The sequence below is a fragment of the Crocodylus porosus genome, unplaced genomic scaffold (assembly GCF_001723895.1).
Source record: "Crocodylus porosus isolate Cpor-Errol unplaced genomic scaffold, CroPor_comp1, whole genome shotgun sequence".
Lineage (NCBI taxonomy): Eukaryota > Metazoa > Chordata > Crocodylia > Crocodylidae > Crocodylus > Crocodylus porosus.
Window position 1 is genome coordinate 10731838 of NW_017728906.1, and position 24944 is coordinate 10756781.

General features: G+C 38.6%; 1 protein-coding gene across 1 annotated transcript in view; it reads left to right on the plus strand.

Moving 5' to 3' along the window:
• The window catches only part of EPHA6 (EPH receptor A6), a 948424-nt gene that overhangs the window by 507399 nt on the left and 416081 nt on the right, over positions 1 to 24944 (plus strand). Inside the window, exon 5 of the mRNA XM_019528673.1 lies at positions 12123 to 12458. Within this exon, the coding sequence (XP_019384218.1) occupies positions 12123 to 12458 (336 nt within the window). The remainder of the gene's footprint in view (positions 1 to 12122; positions 12459 to 24944) is intronic.

The following is a 24944-nucleotide window of genomic DNA, read 5'->3' on the forward strand; positions in this document are numbered from 1 at the left end:
CCAATCCTGCAAGGATTTACACACATTCTAATCTTCCAGTGTTTAAGTATTCCCAATAATGTCAATGGGATTACTTCTGTGCTTCAAGTTTTACACATTAGCATAATTCAGACTTATACAGACTTTCTTGCACACCTAGAACACTTTAATAGTGGGAGTTTGTTAGGACTATTCATTATTTAATTATCACAATATTACTTGGGGGACAGGAATAATTACCTCAATTTTACAGATGAAAGAACAAACGTTAAGAAAATCTTCAAAGGCATTTATTAATTGTAGGTGTTCCAAATTAAGAAATGTGAAACCTAATTTTCAAAGGTGCATGGATACCCCCATTTTATATCCTAGGATCAGGACTTCTTTCCCATGCTGGATATCTGAAAGTTGAAGCACTCGCACTTAGTTGTCATTTTTAAAAATCTGGAAATAGTTGCTATGCCCTGGCTGTAAATTGTTTCACTCTCTCAAATGATCTGCATGAGAAAGAAACTACTAACTAACATGAGTTCTTGATGTAAGCTGTATTGATACATATTTTTTTAATTAAAGTATTTTGAATCTCCAATATTAGATATATTTGAATGTCACATACCAAGAAACAGTTGCTTAAAATATTTTGTGTAGCTATAGAGTTAAGAAGAATAAGAAAAAGCAAAATAAACTACTGCTGCCCAAATCAAAAAGTTATGTATTAGTCTTTACCACAGAATGAGCCATAATATTTCTGACCCCAAGCCTAATGCTAGAACTAGTTTGTAAATTCTCTCCTGGTACTTTGAGCAGTAACTGGTCCCTACCGAAAGAGACATCTTTTTATCTGCTAAACTAAGTATTTAATACAGACAGAGATTAACTCTGATTACCCATACAAAAATATTTTAAAATCTACCTGTGCAAGTAGAAAAAACCCTATTCAATCTAATGTGCTTGGAAAATAGCACCTAACTCATCATTACTCATAATGTAAACTTCCTCCTAGTAAAACCACATTCTCTTTTCTACACGTACTAGTTAACTACAAGAAAACCTCCACTGAGATGCTCAACTACATATCACTGATTTTTTTAAAAATACACATTATTCCCAGTGCCTCAACAATAAAGAAAGAAAGCTTTGTCTCCTTTATGGAGCGCTCCAAATTGCAAGAATGTGTAGGAAAAGTTGTATTTTCTAAAACTTTTCACTACCCACATAACAAATATGCAAGACCACTTACAAAGTACAACACAATAAAAAGATAGCTTTAAATACTGGATTTACTTGAATACAAGACAAGGGGCACAGACAGAAGTGACAATTTTTGCCTGAGCTGGCCACAGGAAGCAGTCTATGGCCATGACCAAACACAAGTGCATGGCTGCAGACAACTTAAAAAATGACCCATCAAGTGAAAATCTGAACCCTCCTTATATGAAGGAGGCTGCCTCCCAGCCTCAAGCTGTTTTCAGAATGGGAGGAAGAAAAGGGAACAGAGGGAGTTTTTGGTCTGGGGGGGTTTCAGCTCCCACTGGAAGGTGGGGTGGGTGTATTGGAGCCCCACCCTCCAACACTGGCTGGAGAACCCCTAAAATGAGCTCCCTCTACTCCCTTTCTGAAAAGTTTATAGCCTCGCAGGGAGGAGGGGCTGTTGCTAGGGGAAAACACCTGCAGGCTCCCAGCCAGCAGCTACATTCCCCCACAAAACCAAGAGTGAACTTCTGTTTGGTCCAGAAGACTGTTGTAACTCAGAAAGCTTCCTGCAAAGCAGTCTCACTTACAGCGGGGAGCTGCACTTCTTTTTGTGCCTAAAGTTTTCTTACCCAGTCACTCCTTACAGAACTCTTTTTCTTCATACAGAACCCATGAAAAACTATTACCTCAGTAACGATGTGCAATTTTCTTCCCTTCCCATCAGCCCTCTCTGTTGATTCAGTGAAACAAGTGTGTCCATTCCTTTATCCTCCACATCTTCTCCCCTTCCTCTCTGATCACTTCCTTGTCCCAATGTAGTATTTCATTTCATGCAGCCCCAGCTTCATGCACACTCTTCAAGTGAAAGCCAATTCCTTAAACACAAAAAAGTTTCTTACTTTCCATAAACTAGTTTTAACGCATGCTAATAAAGTCCTTAATAATTCCAAAATTTTACTTGTAATTAATTAGTAGTAGTAACCCATAATTAATTAATAAGTCCATAATTTCCTCCAGTCTCTTTGGTATGAGTCCATATAATCCCATTTCTCATGCTAACAACAGGTTTATCTTGGTGACACTCATAAAGAAGCACATCTTTTCCCATACCCCCTGTGCATATATATGCTCCCAAAACATTTCCCACGGTTTCTTCTTCCCCACACCTCTCCGTTGGGCACCTTGATGAGCTCCTCAAGCTCCATCTGTGTTGAACCTCTTTCACCCACAAGTTTTCCTTTCAACCATCCATGTTAGGTCAGCATGTTCCCCTTTTAGTTGTTTGCCCATCACTGCTTCCCACACCTTCTTCACTTTTCCTTCTGTGAAGTTTCCCACCAACACCATCCTGCCGTACCACTTTCATTGCTTTCTTATAATCCTCCAGATCCTCCAGCCCTACCTTCCCTATTTTATATCTCTGCATGAAACTTTCCATCCTGATGTAATGACCTGGCAGTTGCCAAATATTAGCTTAATGTTCAATACTTTTAGATGTTTCTTTAACTTTAGAATAAGATAAGTACATTTCAGGTTTACTCACAGACATGCCAAACTGAAAAAAAAAAAGGATGCTGGAGGGGGATGAGAGAGAATGTTCAATATAGACTGGCCCAGTTATGCTGGCAGTAACTGGTATATAGCACATGATTCCTAATCCATTCAGTTACTAGATGTAATATCTAAAACAGACATTTACATCTCAAATAAATCATGGTTAGGACTGAATGTAATGACATAACATGATATTACTGCTGTTCATAATTTAGTAATTTACAAGCGAGAAAGATTAAAAAAAAAACCCCCCTATTTGAAAGCACTCTCAGTCTAAGGCTGAGATAGAGAAATGAGCTCCTTTTGATTGGGCACCTACATGTATGTGTGGCCCTGCTGGAGTTAGTTGGGTTTCACATGGAGATGGGGCCCAGTTCATCAGAGCTCCCCATATCCAGCAAACATTTGTGCATTTGAATATTGTTGTATGTATGAATGGTTATAATGTGATCACAAAACTGTTTGTATTTGTAAAGTAATTTGTGCATGGGTCTTGAAGGGATTGGAACTTAAATTAGGAGGTTAACATAAGAAAAGCTTACAGGATAAGGTTGTGGCTAGAGGTGAGGGCTGAGGAAAGGAAACAAAGTTCCTATCTGTTCTCTTAACTTCAAATATGAAAGTCCAATTTGCTTACCCAAGAATGCAAGTGAAAATCAGTGAATTATGGAAAAAATATGACTTACAACTAACACTATCATTAAGTATAGTATATGTGAGCATTTGTTCTTTATGAAAGAAAGAAAACTAGTTTAACATCCTGCCTTTTTATGATCCTAGCTATTTATCTTTTTCCCATTTTTCTCAAGTTCTGTTTTAATTATTTTGTTATAAATTCATTTTATTGAAATATCTCTTCATTCTCCCTTGGTTTAATTTGTTTTATTTTACGTTTTACTTTTTAGTGGCTTGCCCTGTTGAGGAAATTGATTTCTGCTACTTTGTTGAGCAGATTGTATTGATAGACTGAAACAGTGCCTTAGGGTGCCTATGCACATGCATCAAGGCTGATTAATCGAGTATGTTGGAGTGTGGTAATTACTGCGCTCCAGCAGATGCCAACATCATGTGTATCAGAGACCCCATGCTGAAAAATGGTGTTGAGGGTGCTTTAACTAAAGCTCGTTGGATGACCTTTAGTTAAAGCGCCCCTGCTGCCATTTTTCAGTGTGGAGGTGGTGATACACATGAAGCTCTGGGTGTTTTAAATAAAGTGGCTCTTTGAGCCACTCTAATTAAAGTCCCTACCCCTCTCCCCCGCCTGCTGGACCACATGTGTAAATGCCCTTATTTCAGTTTGAATCAATAGAAATCTGTTTTATTACTAAGAAATTAAAATGTCCATCTTTTTTGACAAATCAGCTTTGCTTGTTTTTGTATGCATTTTACTACTAGATGTATTAATTCATTCATAGAAATGCTGAAACATGTATGCCTTAACTTTATTAATGTGAAACTTAGAAACTGCAATGTGTTTCTTTCTTTTTGTTGTTGTTCAACCATTCAGCCTCTCAAATGTCTGCTTTTGCTGGGTTTCAATTACATTACTATAACTTTGGCAGGATCTACTGTGATTGATAAATTAGCAAGAGTCTGCTCTAAGGTTCCTGTTAACCCAGTGTGCTGATTAGACAGGCATAGGTCTTGAACATGATTTTGCAATGTGAAGGCTGAAACTTCAGTAAAAACCCTTAACCAGTTGGAAACCACGATCTGAACTTCCTAATGGGGCTGTGTTACATGGCAGATTTTGGCTGGTTACCAATCATCTCAGGTTCTACAAACCTGAAGAATCTCATGAAAATGTTGCCCTATTATAATTTCAAGGCTGCCTAGAGTCCTGGTTGGAAGACAGACGTTCAACTTGCTCCTGGACGAGCAATAAGATGAGGTGAGCCCCATGCTGCATGATACGTGAGGCATATACCCTTCTTATGCAGCCGCGCTCAATTCATGTGAAGTCATGCAATGTGAAGTACGCTGGGTTATTATCAAACCTTTTCTAACCTGCCAACCACACTGGATCCTGCCAAAGTTATAGTAGTGTAGTCTGAACTGTCCAAAAACTGGACCTCTAATAAGAAGCTGAATGGTAGATAAAAAAGAAACACGACACAGTTTCTAAATGTCACTATATGGGAAAAATCACTTCTAGACCCTAACCAAAGTTTGGAAATCATCCCAGCCCCTGTCATAATAAGAGACTCACCTTATTCAATAAGGTGGGCATGGGCAGATCTGGAACTGATACTATCTGCTCTGTAAGGTAAGGGCAAGGAGAAGCTGCTGCTGTAATTGGGCCATTACCCTGCCCTGAAGGTGAGAACCAATCAGCTAGCCTCTCATAGCCCCACTGTCCACTGTCAGCAGGAGTAGTCAGGCAAGGTCTATCTGTAGGCCTTATGAAATAGCATGCTTCTCTGATCACACAACTGAGGAGAATGGAAAGAGTGAACATGAAAGCAGCAGAATATTAACCCCATCATGCTACCAAAGGGAGAACAACAAGAATGCCTTAGTGAGAAGGGGTGAATTCCTGTTCCTATTTATGTCTTGGTGATTATAGCTGGTAGTTTACAGAGTGATCTGTCTGAAGACTGAAGTGGGCCCAGAGGCTGGCACTTAGACCTTTAGCCTTCTATTCCTTGCTAGATAGAAGGACTATGTATCAGCACGTTAACGAAGGGGCAGGTTTGACTGAGGTAAGAGGAGTTTAAAGAGCCATCTGCTTACCAGTGGGCAGCCAGGGTGGCCAACGTTGTTTCCATCTAAGCCTGTTACCTAGTGCAGCCTCCTTCTGCAGCTGGAACTCCCAGGCAGAAGGGGACACTAACATCCTGGACAGGGAGCAAGTACAATACTTATGCTGTCCCTGGCCAACCTGGCCATGGGGGGGTGGTGAGGGTGCCCAGAGCTGCTACTATCTCATGTGTGGCTGTTCAGAATGCTGCATCAGTTATGGACAGTAGCAGCAATGGGCAGTTTTTCTCTTTCTGCCCCTTCTCCTTGTTGTGTCCCACCGCCGTCCCCATTGTCCCCACTGTCTAGAAGCAGGTACAGGAAGAGGAAACCCTCCTGCTGCCAACATTTCTGTCCAAAGCTGATGCAGGCATGGGGAAACTTCAGAGTTCCTTCTGCCTCAGTCCAGCCAGACAGAAGGAAGCAGCTGTGCAGGGAGCTGGACTCAGACAGAGACAGCAACAGTAGCAGAGCTGGGGTGGGGGAAGATTGGTTCCTCCTTCCAACAGCTACTCCCAAGCAGTGAGGGACACCCAGAGGGAGCAGGTGCAAGAAAGAATAACCATCCCACCACCACTGCTGTCCTCAGCTGGTCCCAGCACCATGAGTAGCTGCTCCTCACAACCACCACTCTGGCCTTCAGGTTCAGTGAAGTAACAGGCGGAGCCCTGGGGCTTCCTGATGCACCCAGGTCACCTAGGGTCAGTGACCCCTTCTCCTGCATCTGCTCTCTGCGAATCCCCATTGTCTCCACCCCTGGCCCAGAGTCTTTAGCTGCCCTTTGTCCCCATGCCCCACCATGGTCTGGGGTGTGGTATGTTTTACCTCCATGTAATAAATTTTAGATCTGTCCTAGGTAGGAAGTCATAAAGAGACTTTGAGAGGGAATTTGAGAGCCACAGTAAGCAGTACCACAGCAATTGGAAAATATCACATCATCAAATTTATTTCTGCTGCTATGTCTTCTTCAGTCTTCACCTGTACCCAGATAAGGAGCTAACCCTAGAAGCCTCCACTCTTACCCTCATCTAGTTTTGTAAGGAATGTGGCCTACATGTTATGTGTTCCTGCCAAAGAAAGGCAGACAGGAAACCCTCTGGTGTGAGAAGTGTGTGCTCATGGAATCTTTCAGAAAGCAAGTAGAGCTTCAGGATAAGCTGTCTAGCCTGAGAAATATTCAGAAATATGAAGATTTCATTGACATGATGCACACGGTGCACCCCTTCCCCCCATGGGTGATTAAGATAGTTGGCTGGGGATAATTGTGCCAACCCAAACAAGGGAGAAAAAACAGGCTGCTCTGCAAGGAGAACACTGGCCTTTTGTTACCATTGATAGGAGATGACATTCCACCATAAACTTGCTGTCTGTCCTTAAGGATTAGGAATGGGTACGCTGTCCTAGGAACCAACACCCATAGTGGATAAAGAAGTTCCAAATGCCCTAACACTAGGAAGGTTCATTGCCTTTACTCTCAACAGAATATGAAAGGGGAGGGTGGCTCTTCTAAGGGAAAAGATGCATCCTTCTGCTGACCTGGCTGATCTCCCAGGAGGTATACTCCCTGAAAACCCCCATCTGAGATACTACAGAAAGATTACGAAGGCTCGTTGAAAATTATGCCATACTGCTTATCTCCATGACTGCTAATGAAACTGACAGATATGTCTTGAGAAGAAAATAATGGACTAAAGGACTCTGAGATGTGGGTGAAGGAGCTGGGGGCTCAGGTAGTATTATCTTTAGTCCTTTTAGTCAAGGGTAAAGACCAAGGCAGAGACAAAAGTATTACAGAAATGGATGCATGGCTCCAAAAATAGTATTGCCAAGATGACATCAGCCAGGGGTTGATGTTCAAAGATAGAAGATTGTTGATCAGAAATAGAATCTATCCAATAAAGAAGAGGAAAAACATATGTGGTCAGAAACTTGCTAGCATCAAGAAGCTAGAAAAAAGAGTGTTTAAAACTAGAATTGACAGTGGCTGGTGTTGCTCCTTCCTAGTACATGGCTGCAGTTGGGTATTGGATACTGGTGAACCAAATGGAATTGAATCCAGACAAGACAGAAGCAATAGTGATAGGCAGATAGGTGTCTATCTATCATTGATGGGTTTCTACTGTCATGGGTCACTCAGGCTTGCAGCCCTATGGTGCTGCTAAATACTCTGCTGTACCCAGATCTTCAGGTGGTAGCAGTGTTTAAGAGTGCCTTTCACCTGCTCCATCTGGAGAGGGGTCTGTGATCCTTTTGTTCAGATCCATATCTGGCTACCATTATCTATGCCTTTTTAACCTTAGGATTACACTGCTGCCATGTATATGTGAACATGCAATGTGCATGTGGGGCTGCCCTTGAAAACTAGAAGCTGAAGCAGGTGCAGAACATGGCAGCCTACCTTCTGACTGGCCTGGGTTTCCAGGAGCATGTATCTCCAGTGTTCCTGAGTCTGCACTGGCTTCAGTAGTAGGGGTGTGTGAAACTTTGGGTGCTGATTCAGTTCGGAGGAGGTTCAGCCCGATCCGGCGGCCAAATCTCCAAATCCAAATAAAATCAGGAGACCAGTTAAAAGGTCCAAATTGATTCAAAGCTCTCCAAATCAATTTTGAAAAAATTCGGAGAGCTTCAGTGATTTGGGCAGTTCCTGCTTGCTGCAGCAGGGAGTTGGACCCAGACTCTGTGCTGGTAAGGAGCGGGGAAGGGACCTTAGGGGGCCCACACAAGGCCCCAGCCCTGCCTGTTCCCCCAGCCCTGCTGAGTGTCCCTAATCCCTGCCCACTCTCCCACCCCCTGCTCCATAGCTGCCCTGCCTGTCCCAGCTCTTTAAAAAAGCCCCCACTCGCCAGCTGCTGCACCAGCCTCAGGGCTTCCTTGGGCTCATGGCAGAGCCCCCCACATAGCGTGGGGCAGTGTGGGGCATTGGGGATTGCCCCCCTGCTCAGCATGAGCTGGTGAGGTGGGGCTTTTTTTTTTCTTTTTTTTTTTAAAGAGCTGGGAGCTGGGAAAGAGGACTGGGTAGCCATTGAGAGTAAGGAATGGAGCCAATTCAGATGATTTAGTGGTGGCCAAACCTCTGAATTAGATTCGACCTAACTGATTTAGGACAGTGATTTGAGTCACCGAATCAAATCACTGTCCCCCGAATTGGCCAAATCCAAATCGAAAGCAAATATTACCTGGTCTATTATTAAACTGCATATTTTTTACTGTATGTCTGTATAAACCAGTTTTTATGTATTTCTGTAAGTACAGTAAGAGATATCCACAGACAATACAGTTATATATGCTTTGAATAAATATTCAATCATCTTTAAAACACAGTATTTTAATAAACCAAATTATACCACTCTTGAGTTGCACATTGCCAAAAAGACTTGAGCACCTCATTTTATAAAGTATTATTTTTGCATTATATCAAGTAGCTTGAATTTCAAAAAAATTAAAGCATCAAGCCTACAACAGATTTTCTAATATTACAAAAATATTTAGAAATACTTTTAGCTGATGGTTTAATTCCTGTGTGTTCTGCATATAATTTTGTTCGTAAAATACATAAGCCGGATTTGTTTACTAAGCTCTGACATAATAATCAGTCTTATCCACTCTGTTCTCCTTTCTAAATTCTGATTAGGTGCCACTCCTTGGCTTTGACAAAAGGGCTTACCCCATGTTTAAACTACAGGAAACTGGAGTTCAACCAGTTTGGGGAGCAGAGAAGTGCATCCTTGTTCTTCTCTAATGTTCTGGCTTGATTTTAAGTTGTTATAAAACCAAAACTATATGGTTTTGAATTCTTAATCCCCTCAGGATTGGTGGTATGTTCCATTCAACCTGTTGTATTCAATACATTTTATTTTAGAGCTGTCTGACTGATGTTTAAAAAAGATCTTTAAATCTGCATCATGATTTTCAAAGCGATAAAATGCTTTGTCTCAACTCAGATTTGAATAAGTATCACAAACTTTGTAGTTAAGTGGCAAGTGTTATAAATCATGAAAAGCTATAAGAATGAAACTTTGGGGACTGTGGTATGATAAATAATAAGTCATGTGTAAACTTAAAACCCTGCCAACCATTCACTAAGCAACTGAAGTGCACTTTGATTTTATTTTGAGAACTGGGAATATAATGTTTTGTCAACTCTTGAATTAAAAAAAGAATGCCAGTCTGAAGCTTATATACTCTTCTGACATTTTTTAGGAGCTAGTCATCAAGACTTTGAATATTGATGGTCTTTATTTCTTCCAAATTATTTTGTGAGTGTATTTTGTTTTTGTATCCAAAAGTAGCTCTGGAAAAATCTGTGTCATTACGTGCTTCACTGAAATACAGTCATATCAAAGAGAGAGAGAGAGAGCAGAATTTCATTAGTCAAACTCCATGGGTATAATTTTTGCCTTTGCCCCATCCTTTGATATGCTTCACTCCAGTTATTTAGGAGATGTTTTTCTGCCATGATTTAACATCAGTTTCTAAAAATCAATACATAAGGAGTTAAGGTGATTTTTTTTACATTGCACAGGAAGTCAATACCAAGATTCAGTTCATGTTGGCAATATGTGGAATAATGCCGGGTTAGTTTTCAGTCAGTCATTTGCAGCTTATCTACAGCTTCACACGGAGATTTAAGTTTTATGCAGCCCAAAATTACCCTGAGAAGAATGTCTACTGTTCCCTAACCAGAAGTCATTCTTCATTCCTTCTCCATTCCTCAACCAAATATGATCTTCATGGTCATCACTGGGGAAGAGGGACTGATAACCTGACTCTTACCCTTTGACTCCCTAAGATCTTCAAGAAATCTTCCCTATATCCACCCCCTCCAAGCCCTCTGTACTTCAACCCTTCTGTTTATAAAGAGGAGAAAACATTGTACTCTGCCCTTTATTCCTAATACTTCTCATTTGCCAGTTACTTGGGTTACTGAACCAGCGTCAGAGAAATCCCAATTATTTATAAAAGTGCTAGAAATCTTCCTTGGGATTACCTATGGCAACCTTAGAGTTCCCGGGCCATAACAACTATTGTGTGATAGACAATCCCAAAGTGTTCTGTAATTTCCAGTCTAAGGAACTGAGTGCATCTCTGCAGCAAGCTCACTAAATATTCAGCTCATACAAATAAGTGGGTGTCTTTCTCATCTGAATCTTGGAAAAGGAGTAAAACCTGGGATGCAACAATTTTTAATAGGATGCTTCTCAAAAAAAAAAAAAAAACTTGATGTGGGGAAGATCACTTATTGCACTCCCTGAAGATTCAAGGAACAGGACAGCTGTAGTCAACCTAGACCTGGGCATGAATGGAAGGAGAATCTCATGTCCAAGATATCTCAAGCAAGGTTATGTGCTTTCCTGTGACTGTACAAGAAGAGCCAGATACTGTGGAGTTGCTGGAGGTGTGCCTCAGGGTGGGAGGGACCATTCATATGCTTTGAGGTGGTGATGTAGTGAGCTGCTTTGATGCCTTAGGGGATGGAGAACATGAGGCCTGAGGCATACCTGGTAGTGTTTGTGCCCTGGGGCAGCTACAAACTCAAGTTAGTGTCCAGAACCCAGGAAGTAGCTAAGGCAGATCTAGGGTCCCAGTGGCTATGGGGAAAGGTATTCCCCAGCCAAGGAGTTAAGCTGCTTACCTGTACTGCCAACAAGCTCTGCTGAATGCTGTGGTAAGTGAAGAAATAAAATTCTTAATAAAATCTTGAAGTTGACAGTGAGGAAAAGAGGGGGAGGGAGGCATCCCACTGTCCTCACTTCCTGCACCTTCCCCCAAGCACTTAGTTGCCAGGATGCTAGAGCCTCCAGGTACCTCCACCTGGCTCCTGCCCTGAAGCCACACAGCCTGAGCCTGTAGCTGTGGAGGTACCAAAATAGCTGCATCCATTCTGGCACCCAAGCCTCTGTTCCAGCAACTGAGAGCTCTCATCCCTGGTTATGCTACTACCTTGAGGCCCAGTTACACAAGAGCTTTCCTGAAGCATGTTCGAATTTGGTCATTTGCAAAATGCACAGACCAACCTTGATTTTGACTTTTAGTTATGAGAGACTGATATGTTCAAAGGAGCTTGAGTTAGGTATCCTTCTCAGCTGCCTGGTTCCTGAGCACATGAAGCATTCATTGAAATGAATGGGACTTCCATACATGTCAAAATCAGTCCATTCTTACACATTTGCCTACCTATGGTTTTAGTATCCTAATTTTAAACATTAAATTCTGCAAGTGGCAGAATTTACAGTTAATCTAGCTATAACACTACTCGCAGATTCTCTTGGATCTCAGTTCTTCATTAATTACTAATAATAATTTAATCACTAATAATAATGATCATGGTGTGGGTGGGTCATCAAAAGGCATGATTTCCTGTGAATCAGTTCTGAATACTCTCCCAGAATACTACTCAGAGCTGTGCTGATAGAGCTTCCATCTTATTTTAGCCTATTTTCCTGGCTGTGCAGAATCACTCCTTTTATACATGTACGAAGGTTTTTGTCTAATTTATTTAAAATCTTCTGTAACACTGGAAAGATATTGAAAAAGCTGATCATAACGGAAATAAAATAAGCAACATGCGTTTTTGATTCCCCAGTGCCCTAATGCATACTTAATGTGGATTTTTTATTTATCACACCTATAGTTTAACTGGCTCTTATTTTCTTTAGGGCCACCTTCTGCTCCAAGGAATGTGATTTTTAACATTAATGAAACAGCCCTTATGTTGGAATGGAGCCCGCCCAGTGACACAGGAGGGAGAAAAGATCTAACCTACAGTGTAATCTGCAAAAAGTGTGGGTCAGACACCAGCCAATGTGAGATATGTGGTGGAGGCATCCGTTTCATCCCAAGACATACAGGACTGATCAACTCCTCCGTGACTGTACTTGATTTTGTGTCTCATGTGAATTACACCTTTGAAATAGAAGCCATGAATGGAGTTTCAGAGCTGAGTTTCTCTCCCAAGCAGTTCACAGCTATCACAGTTACCACAGATCAAGATGGTAAGTTTTTTTTTTTACTATGAATTAGTTACTGTGACTTTTCAGTGCATTTGGTGGGGGGGGTGTTATGGACATCACTTGTTTCAGTGGCACTTGAAGCAAAGAGTAATAAGTGTTACAAATTGTTATAAATATCTTTTTCCAGGGTGATACTCTTAGCTCATGTTGCCTGAAGGTACTTGTCCCCTCTCAAAATTGTTCCCAGTGGATTCAAACATCTGTTTAAGTGCATGTTTAATTACCCTTACAGAATGCAGTAGCTTTCCTGAAACTGGGCCTACAGCTAGAAAAATTGGAACTGCCAGATTGGACATTGGTTTTGTTTAGGGTTAGAAGTAACAATTTATTTTGAATGGCTAAGTTGTCTTTATTAATAAAAGTGAGAGAAGTGTTAGTTAGGATGCAAAAAGTGTATGAGAGTCCACTTTATGGAAAACACAGCAACTAACCATTTTAAAAGAGTAGAGCATTATACTTTTTATGCACTAATTTCACATTTCTTAAAGGGTGAAAAGTATGACATCCTAAATTTTGTTAATCCTTCACTTTTTCTTCAGCTTTAATTTCTTTATAGCTAAATTCATGTTGAAATAATTTATGGGAGATAAAATAAAAGAGTTCTTTTATCTTTTACTTCTACTTTGTTTTTTTCTCTTCCCTACTATTGCCAATAGGGATACCAACAAAATAAACTATTTCAGTACTATCTTCTGGTTGGTGTTGCTGTAGATCAAAAGGTTCTTTTAGAATTATCCCTTGCTGACATTTGTTCTAGAAATTTTTTCACCTACCGTGCTCTGACATTGTAACTGAAGCTGAGGTTCTTGCTACAAATGAGAAACTAAACTAATAGAAACTAAAGTTTAAATCAGCAGAGTACTTGGTAATAAGTTTTCTCAAAACTGGAAGTGCTACTGTAGAAGTATTAATAATCTCCAATGAGTGAACCCAGAGAGAGGTTCTGGTTGTATGAAGGCACTAATTCCTGCACAGGTTAACCTTGCAAGGTTCTGTCCACCTGCATATCTGCGGCAGGCAGCTTTGTTGGTGAGAAAGTTATGATTTGTTTCTGTTTCAGGAAACAAACATCGTGGCCTACGAATGTTGATAACGTGCTTTGTTAATAAATCTTCACAGAAATGGACCATAAAACACACAGAATCTATTTGCCTACCTTTAATACAATGCTTGGAACAAAAAAAGCTAAAATGTTGTATTTTAGGAAATAGGAAAAAGAGCTATGGCTTGATAATCAATTACATCCTGATGGTAAACCCTAGCAATGTACTCTTTCTGCACTCCACACAATAAGCATTACATTACTAAAAGCATTACTGGAAAAACTTCAGAGAATTTAAAGTGAGATGCTCAGAATATCCATCAGTTTATTTGGATATAAAAAGACAGTTTTGTAGGAAGAGGCGCTGTGATAAATGAAATGACAAGCTTCTATAAAACATGTTTTTAAAGATAAAGCCATTTTTGCAGGCTTAGAAATTCTATAGTTATATACAGCTGTGAGAATGGTAGCTTATATATTTAAAAAGATAAAAAGAGAAAGATAATGTCAATAAGAAATATGCCTAGAACGAAAATTAATGAAGTTTTGTTGGATGGAAATTATTTAGAAAAAACAATAAATATTTTTTATGAACTTCTACTTAGGCACAAATAAAAATGGTGACTATGCTATGTTATAAAAATCTGACCTGAGAGAAACAAAGAACACAGAGGGGTACATATGTCTAGTAAAGTGAGTATTAATGTTTCTGAATTGTATATAAACTTTTGAATGAAACATTATATTATATTACCTCAATTGCGCAATCTAGTAATTATTATTATTATACGCTTTACTTACAAAATGACCATATTTTCTCATGTATGATATACCCCAAAATATAATATGGACCTTATTTTTAAAGGCAGAATGAAAAAAAATTCAGAGTTGGGGTTGAATAGAGCAGGGGCAGAGCCTAATCTTCAGATACCTCACTCTCCATTTCCTGCTTAGTCTGTGAAATAGGAGGACAGAAACCAGGTGCAGCTAGCAGATAGCAAAATTACTCTAAAATATGTTAGCTTGATTAGTGAACTATCAAGACTATTAAAAAGGAGAGGCAGTCATTAGCACCTCTGCAGTGGAAAACAATGATCCATTAAGTCAACTGATTCCTGCAGCTCCGTGAATAGTAATACTACAGCTGCAGCACTGTGGAGCTGGAATTAAGCAAGATAGTTCTATCCAGGGCAGAAAATCTGCTTCTCTGCTTAATGCACACACCTTAATCTTGCAGGGATGATTTTTCAGGGGAAATACATATGTTATATGTGAGTAAATACCATATTTTTACTATATTCACCATGTGTAATTTCTCTAATCACCACCTTTGTTTATCAGCAAACAGGGCTACCATACAGTTTTCCAACCTTTATTCACATACTTAGTCCTGAAATTAATAGTTTTTTTGTGTGTGAGTAGAGCTTAAATGATTATGCACTGTATACTCATAGAAGTCAATATGGCCAGATAGTGGCCTGTCTTCAGAATAACACCACTTTATTATTTTAGCATGTAGGGAGTTATTCTGGTAGTACTAATCTAAAAAATCCATCATCTGTCATTTTTAAGTAACATAATTATTTCAGCATTTGTCCTTTTCAGTGTATGTTCAATAATAGTGTTATATAACAAGGTATTATTACTTCAGATTTCTACTACATGTTCATGCCATGCAGAATTCTTACTTTATAATTATAGAAAACATTCCCTATACCCTAATGTGTCCTTGTCAAGATTAAGGGTCAGATATTCAGCCATATAATAAAGCTATGCTAATGTACACCAGCTGAAAATCTGGCCCAAGATGTATTTATTTCCTTTTCATGATTTCTGCTTTTTGATGTCTTATTTCAAGCTAACAGATTATTCTTTATATAAGTAAAATCATTAGTTTCTTTTCATTTTTGTTTGATAAATTATGACCTCTGGCATTTTGCTGGCTAAGTTAATATAATGAAGAGTACCACAGGGCATTCTTGGAAACTGAAGTGTAGTATTCTACCCCAATTAGTAAGCAGAGTTTTGTGAGAGTATCAAAGGGAAAATATATACTTATGGGAGAAATTAACTTGTTCCAAATGATTCATCCACTTCTCTATATTCAGGATATACTAAAATTATACTAAAATCATAGGCCCCCACCAAAGAGATAAAATGATAATCTCCCTTCTAACAATGAGTATAATCAGAGACTAAAAGAAAGCAACAATTTATTGTGAAATTAGGTTCACATAACAGAGTAATCCTGCAAAAAGTTGGCCTTATTATATATCTGTTGTCTTTATGATTTATTGATAAAAGTACTATCATATCTCAGCACATACTGTAAAAATTGAAAATTTTAATTGGGATAGGAAATGTGAAATTGTTTGGATAGTATTAATCTCCCTTTTTATTCATTCCCTGCAAACATTCATGAAAGTGATTTTTGGTTTGTGGGTTTTTTGTTTGTTCTCCCCACTCCCACCCCCCATTTTCAAGAAGTCTCAAAAAGAGAATGTGTTCACAATTATTTGTTTTGACTATATTTTTACACTAGAGTCAGATATGTGACCATACTGCAGTATCTTTGATTTATCTCTCCCTGCCTATACATTTTATTTCCCAGTTAGATAGTAAAGACAACACAGTGCGAATTAGATGACCATTTGCACACCAAAAATGCAAGAACTTGAAGACATTTTTTCTTTTAACGTTATTGTTTCCAAACTGAGACATTAAAGTAACAGGCACTTTAAAAGTATGTGAGACATTTTTATATGTATGGCACACTGTGAATTGTAAAATGCCATACCTGCAAACAATTTATGATATGATAAACGGCAAACCAGCCACAAAGATATCCCACAATAAATATTGTACATTAATTTGAACATGTGACATGTAAGAGCTGAGAGGTGAAGCCCAAGGCTGGGTTGTTTAAACCTGTCCAGCCTGCATGGCTGTATGAGTCATCTGTCACATGAGTCAACAGGTGCTGGACAGGGGTAGCTGATGGGCTCCCCCCACCTGAGAAGTTTAAGTTAAAACCAAACAATTTCAAGTCATAAATTAGTAAAATTCTGAGTCCATTCTAAATAGTAAATTTGTCTAATATTATTATCTTAAATATATTGTTTGTCCTACTGTGTTTGGTACTCTGCATTTAAAATGATGCAGGGATAACATGAGGCTGTTTTCATTAGATATATGATAATGAATGGACATAATAACATTAATATACATGATGGGATTGGGGGAATGGGGCTTGTATCATTCTTGAGATCTGTGAAATTAAGTTATAAAGACATTGCCATTTTTCAAAAGTTCACCAATTTATCATGTTGTGTCAAAGGTCCTTCCATGCTATGGAAATCAAAAAACAGACAAACAAACATTGCAGCTTCTGAAAAAATAAATGCAGAAGGCTTCATGCACTGAGACTTTGATCCTAAGTACACAGTTTAGGCTCAGTTGAGTTTTGTATTTTAGGCGGGGGTTGTGCCAAATAAGGACAAACATGAGTAGGCTTGGATGCCTGTTCTTTGTGGGCAAGTAAGGTGGTGTTTTAGAATGAGTAAGTGTCTTGAACATCAAGTCATTTTGTTCCTTGAATTTTAGTGTTAGTCACTAAAATCATGGTGTAAAACCATAAAAAAATAGTATGCTAAATTAAATGTGAATACTTGTTTCTCATACTGCTGTTTGAGAGAATGAGATACCAATACAATTGTAATTACTGAAGTTTCCAAACACACTTGAGAGTATGCTGTAAGATTCTTAAAAGTACTTAAGACTTGCTTCCTTTAACAGATAATTTAAGTGATAACAACAGAAAAAACAGAAAAAAATTGTAACAACACAGGCCAGAAAACAATGTATTGTTTGACTTACAATATCTCTTTTGGTGTCTCCTTTATCGAGAACTTCTAGCTGAGATCATCTTTTTCAAATTAGATTCACCTTCTTTGGGACCACACTTCTTAAAGTGGGTCAACATCTAAATGGATTGTAACCCAGACTGTGGAGACATGGTGAAAGTTATCTTTTAACTTTTTTCTTTTTATTTAATGCACTTTCTTTAAACCAGTTATAAGCGTTGTTACAGTTTTTACTTTTCAAACACCAGTTATGCAGTTTTGTGAAAACCCTTCTTCAACACTGTGCAAGAAATTCTGGCTTAGTCTATGAAACTGTACGTATATGTATCTAAGGCCGCATCAACACGAGCAAGAATGTGTTGTTTGCAGTGTCTCAAAACCTTTTGAGGCACTGTGAAACGGATATGGTGCATGTGTATCCATTCTCCACGCTGCATAAGGCAGCAATTTTAGCTACCAGGAAATCCACCAGAAAGTGGACCAGAAAGTAGAGCCTGGCCAGCCAGAGCCACATTCCAGGTGCTGGCCAAGCTCTGTGCACCCAGTTTGCCACCACTGCAGCCCCAGGAGGCCCCCAGCATCCCAGGTAAGGATCCTTCAACCTCCCCTTCAACCTCACACTGCAAGGTCTTCACATTCTGGGCTTTGGAGTAGTATTTCAGAGAGAGGATATTGAGCTCCCCCTACACATTTATGTCTGCTAATTACTTCAGAATACTTAGATTATATGTACATTGGACACGACTAAACTACTTATGCATCTGCTGGTGACCTGCGGCAAGCCAAATATAGATGACAGTTAATACTGCCTTTGTAAATATAAGTTGATCCTTTGCCCTGCAAGAGAATTCATAGAGACAGAATTTGCATTGGTTGTATAAACATTTCAGATTTTCAAACAGGATCTACTTTGTTGTTGGTTTTGTATTTGGATCGATACAGCCTTGTTTTAAGGAATCTAAAAATGAAGTACTTTGAGTTCTTTAATTACTTAAAATGAGAAAAACAATCTTCATATTTTCTAAAAAGAATGTAAGATCATAGTAAATCAGAATGTAGAGCGTCCTGTGAGAGAAACAGAATACTCTACCCAATGAGTAGTAATTACTGACAGATACTGTTTTTAAAGCCAGTCTCATTTGATATTCTTAAGAGCTGTAATTTATGATTTTTTTCCTGAACAAAATTGTTCTTTTTTTGATCTGGCAGGCTGTTTTCTATTTTGCTGTTTGTTTTGCTTTTTGTTTAATACAGCATAAACCAATATGATTTTGTTTCACTAATGCCTTGTATACCATTATTATTAATTTGATCAGCAAGAATATACACTGCTTTGAGTAATGTTTCTTTGACTAAGGCAACATGAGAAGCTAAACTGAATGAAAATGTATGTTGTGCATTAGGTAGTTGGTGCCTTGGAAAATATTTCTCTCTGGTGTTCCCATCAATATGGGGGCTTTTGGTGTTTCAAATGTTTTTGATTCTTTGGTATATTATTAATTGCAATAATTAATGATCACCATATGAAGAAGATTTCTGACTGGCTTTAGCTCTTTACGTTTCAGTAACTAAGATTCTGGTTCCAAGCTGCTTAACGAATGATATATTTCACAATAACATTACAGTTGTTCCATTTTAATATGTAATGGGGACATCTATAAAGAAAAGAATAAACTAAACATTTTATATTCATTTGTAGATTTGTAGTGTCAAAAGTAGAAATGTTTATTTTAATTAATTTTTATTTTTATTTTTATTTTTTTATTGTTCTTATTGCAGTCAGTGGTGTTATGGGCATTCAGAACTTCATATGATCAAGCCTTAAGGGATTAAAATATATATTCATCATCCTGGAGGATTCTAAAATAGTGCTAAATAAATCTATTTGTTCTGTTACACTGTACTCTGCTAGGAACCATATTAAGGTAATCAAATGCATGTATTCTGTTGGAACCTTTCACAGTGAATAAAGTATGGTTAGAAGAATCATCATTAAATATTCTATCCAGGGTTGGATACAAGAGATTCCAGATGTAAGATGATGACTTCAGTAATTAGAAACCTTTGCCACAAATCTTAATTGACTGACTTCTGAGATTGTTCAGAGTTACACAAGCAACCTTCTGTTTTCAAAATTTACCTAGACATTTCTGAAAGGTATTTTATTAAGAAAAACCTATGGTATTCCTAGTGCATGATGAGCAAAATGAAGACTTCTGCTTATTTCTTGGCAAGAGGAATTATTTTGGTCAAAGGCAGTAAAGGAAGACATTAATCATGGCTAGTCAATCTGAAACAAATTGTGTTTGTAGATGTCATGACTTTCACATAAACCTTTAGGGAGCATGTTCAAAGTGAAGGACATGGTAAATTACAAACCAATTCTGCTGATGTTTGCTATGGGGTCTTTAAAGCAATTATGTTGGTAGCAGGTTCCTCTGATTCATTTGCTTCTTAAATATAGTTTCTTCATTACACACAGCAACCCTCCTCTTTTCCATTCCTTTTCTCTTCCATATGGATTTGCCTTAGGCTTGCAGTTTGGAGACAGTTTTCATTTATATAATATGATAGTATTAAGTTGTGCACATTGAAATAAAGTTGGAAGCATATTTAAAATTACATCAGGTTTCCAAAGCTTAAGAATTCTATTTGTTTTACAGTTGAGTTAGTAAAAGTGTTTCTAATAACAAGCTCTCTTCTGTTCCTGCCCAGGTTTTATAATGAGAGATATCTGTCTGCTAGCAACATATTTAGACTGAAGATTTTAATATGCTTTCACCCTGTAGAAAAAAATCAAACTTGCTTCCCTAGGAAAATATAACAAATTTTCTCTATAAAAAGATTTAACAGTAGTTAGGAAACATGCACAGAGTATTTCATTTTCAAAGATGTGTTGTCTTCCTTAATCCCCGGCCATAAGTGACTAGTGTTAACTTTGTTTCTGTCAAGTGAGTGTGAAAGATTTGAAAGGTTTACTGTGGGAGAAAAATCCACCCTTAATAAAAGAAAATTTTATTGTATTACTGAACAATACCAGATGTACAACAGAAAATCAAACTGTACTCAACAATGCTTCCTTTATTATTAACATAGCTAATAGCATCCAAAGAGAAGTGTTTTTTCACGTGTGTGTATATGTATCTATATTGTAATTTATTTCTTTTTTCTCACTTAACCTAAAATTTTAACTTTTAAATGGGTACATGTCAAATCAGATATTTAGACACTGCTACAAAGTCTAAAGCAAAGTTCACTCTTTGTGTGTTTCAGTAGCTGAATTGCATTAAAGATGCATCAGATATAATTCCAGATGATATTTTCCATGTGCATAATTGCTGTAGAGGGCACAGGGATAGTACATGATTGTGAATGGGAACAGAAGTAGCCCACAGAGCTCTATCAAAATGTGAACCAAACTAAGAACATTTGAAGTAACCATTTTTTAACATGCTATTACTTATTTGTATAAATTACCCCCAATAATTCAGCATATCAGATTGCCTGTGTTTTTGTTTTTGTTTCATTTATTTTTGGAAAAGGATGTTATCCTGTGCACTGGAATATCCAGTGGAAGAAAAGTGAAATTTTATGGTGTCTACAGGAAACACATATTTGCAGAATTGAGCAAACTTGATTCATTGGAAGTGAGGGACAAAAATCTCTATTGAATTAAATGAGAGTAGTATCTGACCCTCGCACACAGTGTTCCTTAGACCTATATGGTTTGGTCTGATGTAGTCCTTTTCCTCTTCTCCAATATGCTTAGAAAAGTAGGAACAGTTTTCCTACTCAAGTCAATTTGCGAAACCCAGGGTTTGAATTATGGGGGAGCTCAAGGGAGCTGAGTCCCTCCCCCGTCCCCCAATAAGAGACAGGAGCCCCCCCTAAGATTTGAAAATCTTAACCTAGGGAGGTCTCTGATTCTATTAGAGCATTGTGATGAGCAGTCCAATTTTTTTTGTAGACCCCACAAGAGTCAAAGTATAATTTGAACCCTGAAAACCTGTTAACTTACTCCAGTTTTCATTCAAGCCTTCATTGCTGCTGAATTTCTCTCTATTTGTTGGATCTATTTGTATGTAAAAGATTATTTTTGAAAAGTCTGACTTTGTGTACCAATCAAATAATATCTGCAACAGCTTCTAAAGCAGGAATGTCTAACTTCTTAGTAGCCAGGGGCTGAACATTCCTTGAGCCACAGTAAAGGGGGCTCCAGTAAGAGCAGCATGCCCTTTCTACTGTACTGCAAGTTTCCCCTCCACTGCTGTTCCTCCTGCTTCCCTGCTGCAGTAGGCATGCCGTGCTGCTGCTCCCCATTCCCCCACTCTTGTGCTGTGATCCAACTCACCCTTAGCTTCCCCCCCACTACCTCCCTCCCCGCACTACACCATGCCATTCAGGCACCTTGGGCTGTGGGCTGCACTAGCACTGAATGCTGCACTGCACTGTACAGCCCTGCTCCTGCAGCCTGGGCAAGGGCAGGAAGGAGAAAAGGAAGCCAGAGGGAAGGGGAGCCTGGAGCCCCTGGCAGCTGCTGCAGCCATAACAATGGGGCAGATTGCTGCCACATAGGAGTCCAGGGGCAGAAGTTTAACTCCTCATGGGCTGCAAGCAGCCTGCAGGCCACAAGTTTAACACATCTTTTCTAAGTCTTTGCATTTATAATTGTATATAACAGTTAGAGATTGAAGTATATTGTCTGAGTGACTCTTACATTACAACTTGATATGCAATGCAAAGCTACTAATGTATGACCCTGCAAGTTACTGACAGGTTGTTAAGCCAGTCTCCAAATACAGGATTTTACATTCTGGAAATAAATGGCCACTTTATTTTATTAACTCAAATCTGTCTGGAAAACGAATGGACTGATTCAGATGACTGGTTCATATATACTAAATATTAAACTCTAAGGCATTCATTTTTCAGAAATAGATTGTTCTGCTAAATTATCAAGCACTGGTTTTTATACTGAAATTGAACTTCAATGAGGACTGGAAAATATTGTTTTGGAGTTGAAAATAATGGGTTTGGGAAATTCAGTCTGTGATTCAAGGATGATGGACCTGTTCTACCTTTAAAACAGGTATCTAGATAGATAGATAATCATTTTTGTACTTAACTCTTAGATTTTATACCAAACTAAAAATGTCATTTACTGTCATTCTTTCTACTTTTATTGAGCTTGTAGTTCTCTTCTGCTGAAGAAAAACTTAACTGATATGACAGCTATTTGATATTGTCATGGTCTTTTGTTAGATATTTATAGGTGTTACTTGGTATTATTATAGTATGGAAAAAAATGTGTTCCTGACATTTAGCATTCTTTTGTGTCAATTTTCAGGGAAAAAAATTACATTACTTAAGCCATAATTTAAGAATTATTAAAATAGGTAGAAAGCAGCAATTTAAAAATAAATAAAAGTGCAGAAAAATAAAAAGTAATACATGTTATTTGCCTTCAGGTTTCATCTGTAAGCGTTGATCAAAGAAACAGATGGACAGCATAGGAAATTAAAGTTTTCTACTTGTCAGTAGAATAAGTATTAATGCAAGAGCCTTATTAAACTATCCTCCCTTCCTTCCCACCTCCCCCACCCCTGACAGTGGTTGCATATTGACCCTGACATGCCAACTCTAAGACTGAGGGTCTAGTTTTATCTTTGTGCTCATTTAATCTTTGACCTGTTGCAGTAAAACACTCAGTAAGAATCCCAGTTGTAATAGAAGCTATTATTTATATATAACAATATACTATTAGATTGAAGATGTTAATTCATCTGATAGAAGCATGAGAATATCTGTCATGTTTTCTAGGCTAAGTTTCAAATTGTGACTGATGTCACATCCCAACTCCCATGAAAATATATAGGATCTTTTCTCTGACTTCAGTGGCAGCTGAATTTTATTTTAAGAAGTGATTACAAAGTAAATTCTCATTAATTTGCCTGTAGGATAATTTACCACTGTGGTTTAATTTGGCATTATTTCAGTTCTCCCCAGCTTCTAGCCCCAATTATCAGCTCCTGATTTGATAATTGTCCATGTTTGCATTCAGCTTGGAGTAGTGAATTAACCAGGGTTTGCTGCATTAGCGTGGTTAGCTCCCCGTGGAACCAAGCAACTTTCAGACCATGACCAGAACTCTAAAATATGTAAATAATATGTTAAATCTTCTATATATGTGTCTGTCTTTGGAGGCCTACATGAGTTCAAGAGTCCACCTCAATGAAACAGACTGTATGGATGGAGCCTTTTAAATGACTGTAGAAATTTTTTTTTCTTCTGCGTCATATACTATCCCATTACTTCCATTTCTTCCTTTTTTAAAAAGTAATCTTACTCTCATCTCCTATCCATGAATACCATCATTTGATTAGCCTTTATCTATTGTATAATTTTCTTAGGTGATAGCCAGTCATAATTTCCATATGTCTGTTAGTCGTGAATGTATAACCCATAAAAGTCAGAAGGCAAGATAGATTTGTAACTTCAAGATTAACAACATCACAGGTGTGTAGCATGAGCTTTCGGGAACCTAAACTCACTTCATCAGATGCTGTAAAAGGACACAATCAGAGGAGTGTATCAAATGCACAGCATGCATTTGCATTTCGGTACAAACATAGGGAAGAGAGGGAGGGAGGAAAGATGAGGGAAGGGAAATAGAGCTGGGTGAGGTCAAAAAGCAATAAATCCATTGGGACAAAGGGGCAACAAAAGCTAATCTAGGTAATGGGATAAAAATCCATATTCCCTATTTAGATCATACTTAACACTATGCAGGGTGTGGATGATTTATTTTTCTGCAATTTCATGTTCAAGGGGTTTTTTTAAGTTTTCCTGTCTAACAACTGCCACTCTGAGGTCAGTAACATAATGTCAAAGCAGGTTAAATTGTTCTGCCACAGGCTTAATTTGTCTTCGTTGAGCCGACTTCAGATCTGTGCTTATTCATTCTTACACATGAATCCCTTTGCCTGTCCTGTGTAAAGAGAGAAGGGACATTTTAAGCAGGTGATATGATAGTGGTAGTGTTGCAAGTGAATGAACCTTGTATGTTGTCATTTATGGTATTTGGTCCAGTGGTATCTGTATTAATGAATGGGCAAAGCTTGCACCTGGGTCCACTTCAAGGCCTGGTGCCTCAGTGAGAATGGAAGTTAGGTCGGCTGTTGTTTGAGACATGCCATGTGAAGTTGGGGGAGCTGCCTCTAAGCCAGGATAGATCTCTAATTTAGTCAGCCTATAAGGGGTAAATCTACCTTGCCTTCTGCCTGATTTTAGAGCAGGGGCAGGCAGTTATTTTGGGCAGAGGGCTACTTACTGAGTTTTGGCAAGCCATTGAGGGCCACATGACAGGCAGCCGGCATCAGATAAATATTAATTTTCTAAAGTCTGCTGCTTCCCGGGGGCCCGCATCCAAGACATTGCAGAGAGGATCCCAAAGCTCCCCCGACCCACAGACCACTATCCCATGCTCCTTATTCACATGGGCACCAATGACATGGCTCAGAGAACCCCCAGCCAGGTCATGAGGTGCTACAGGGATTTGGGAGC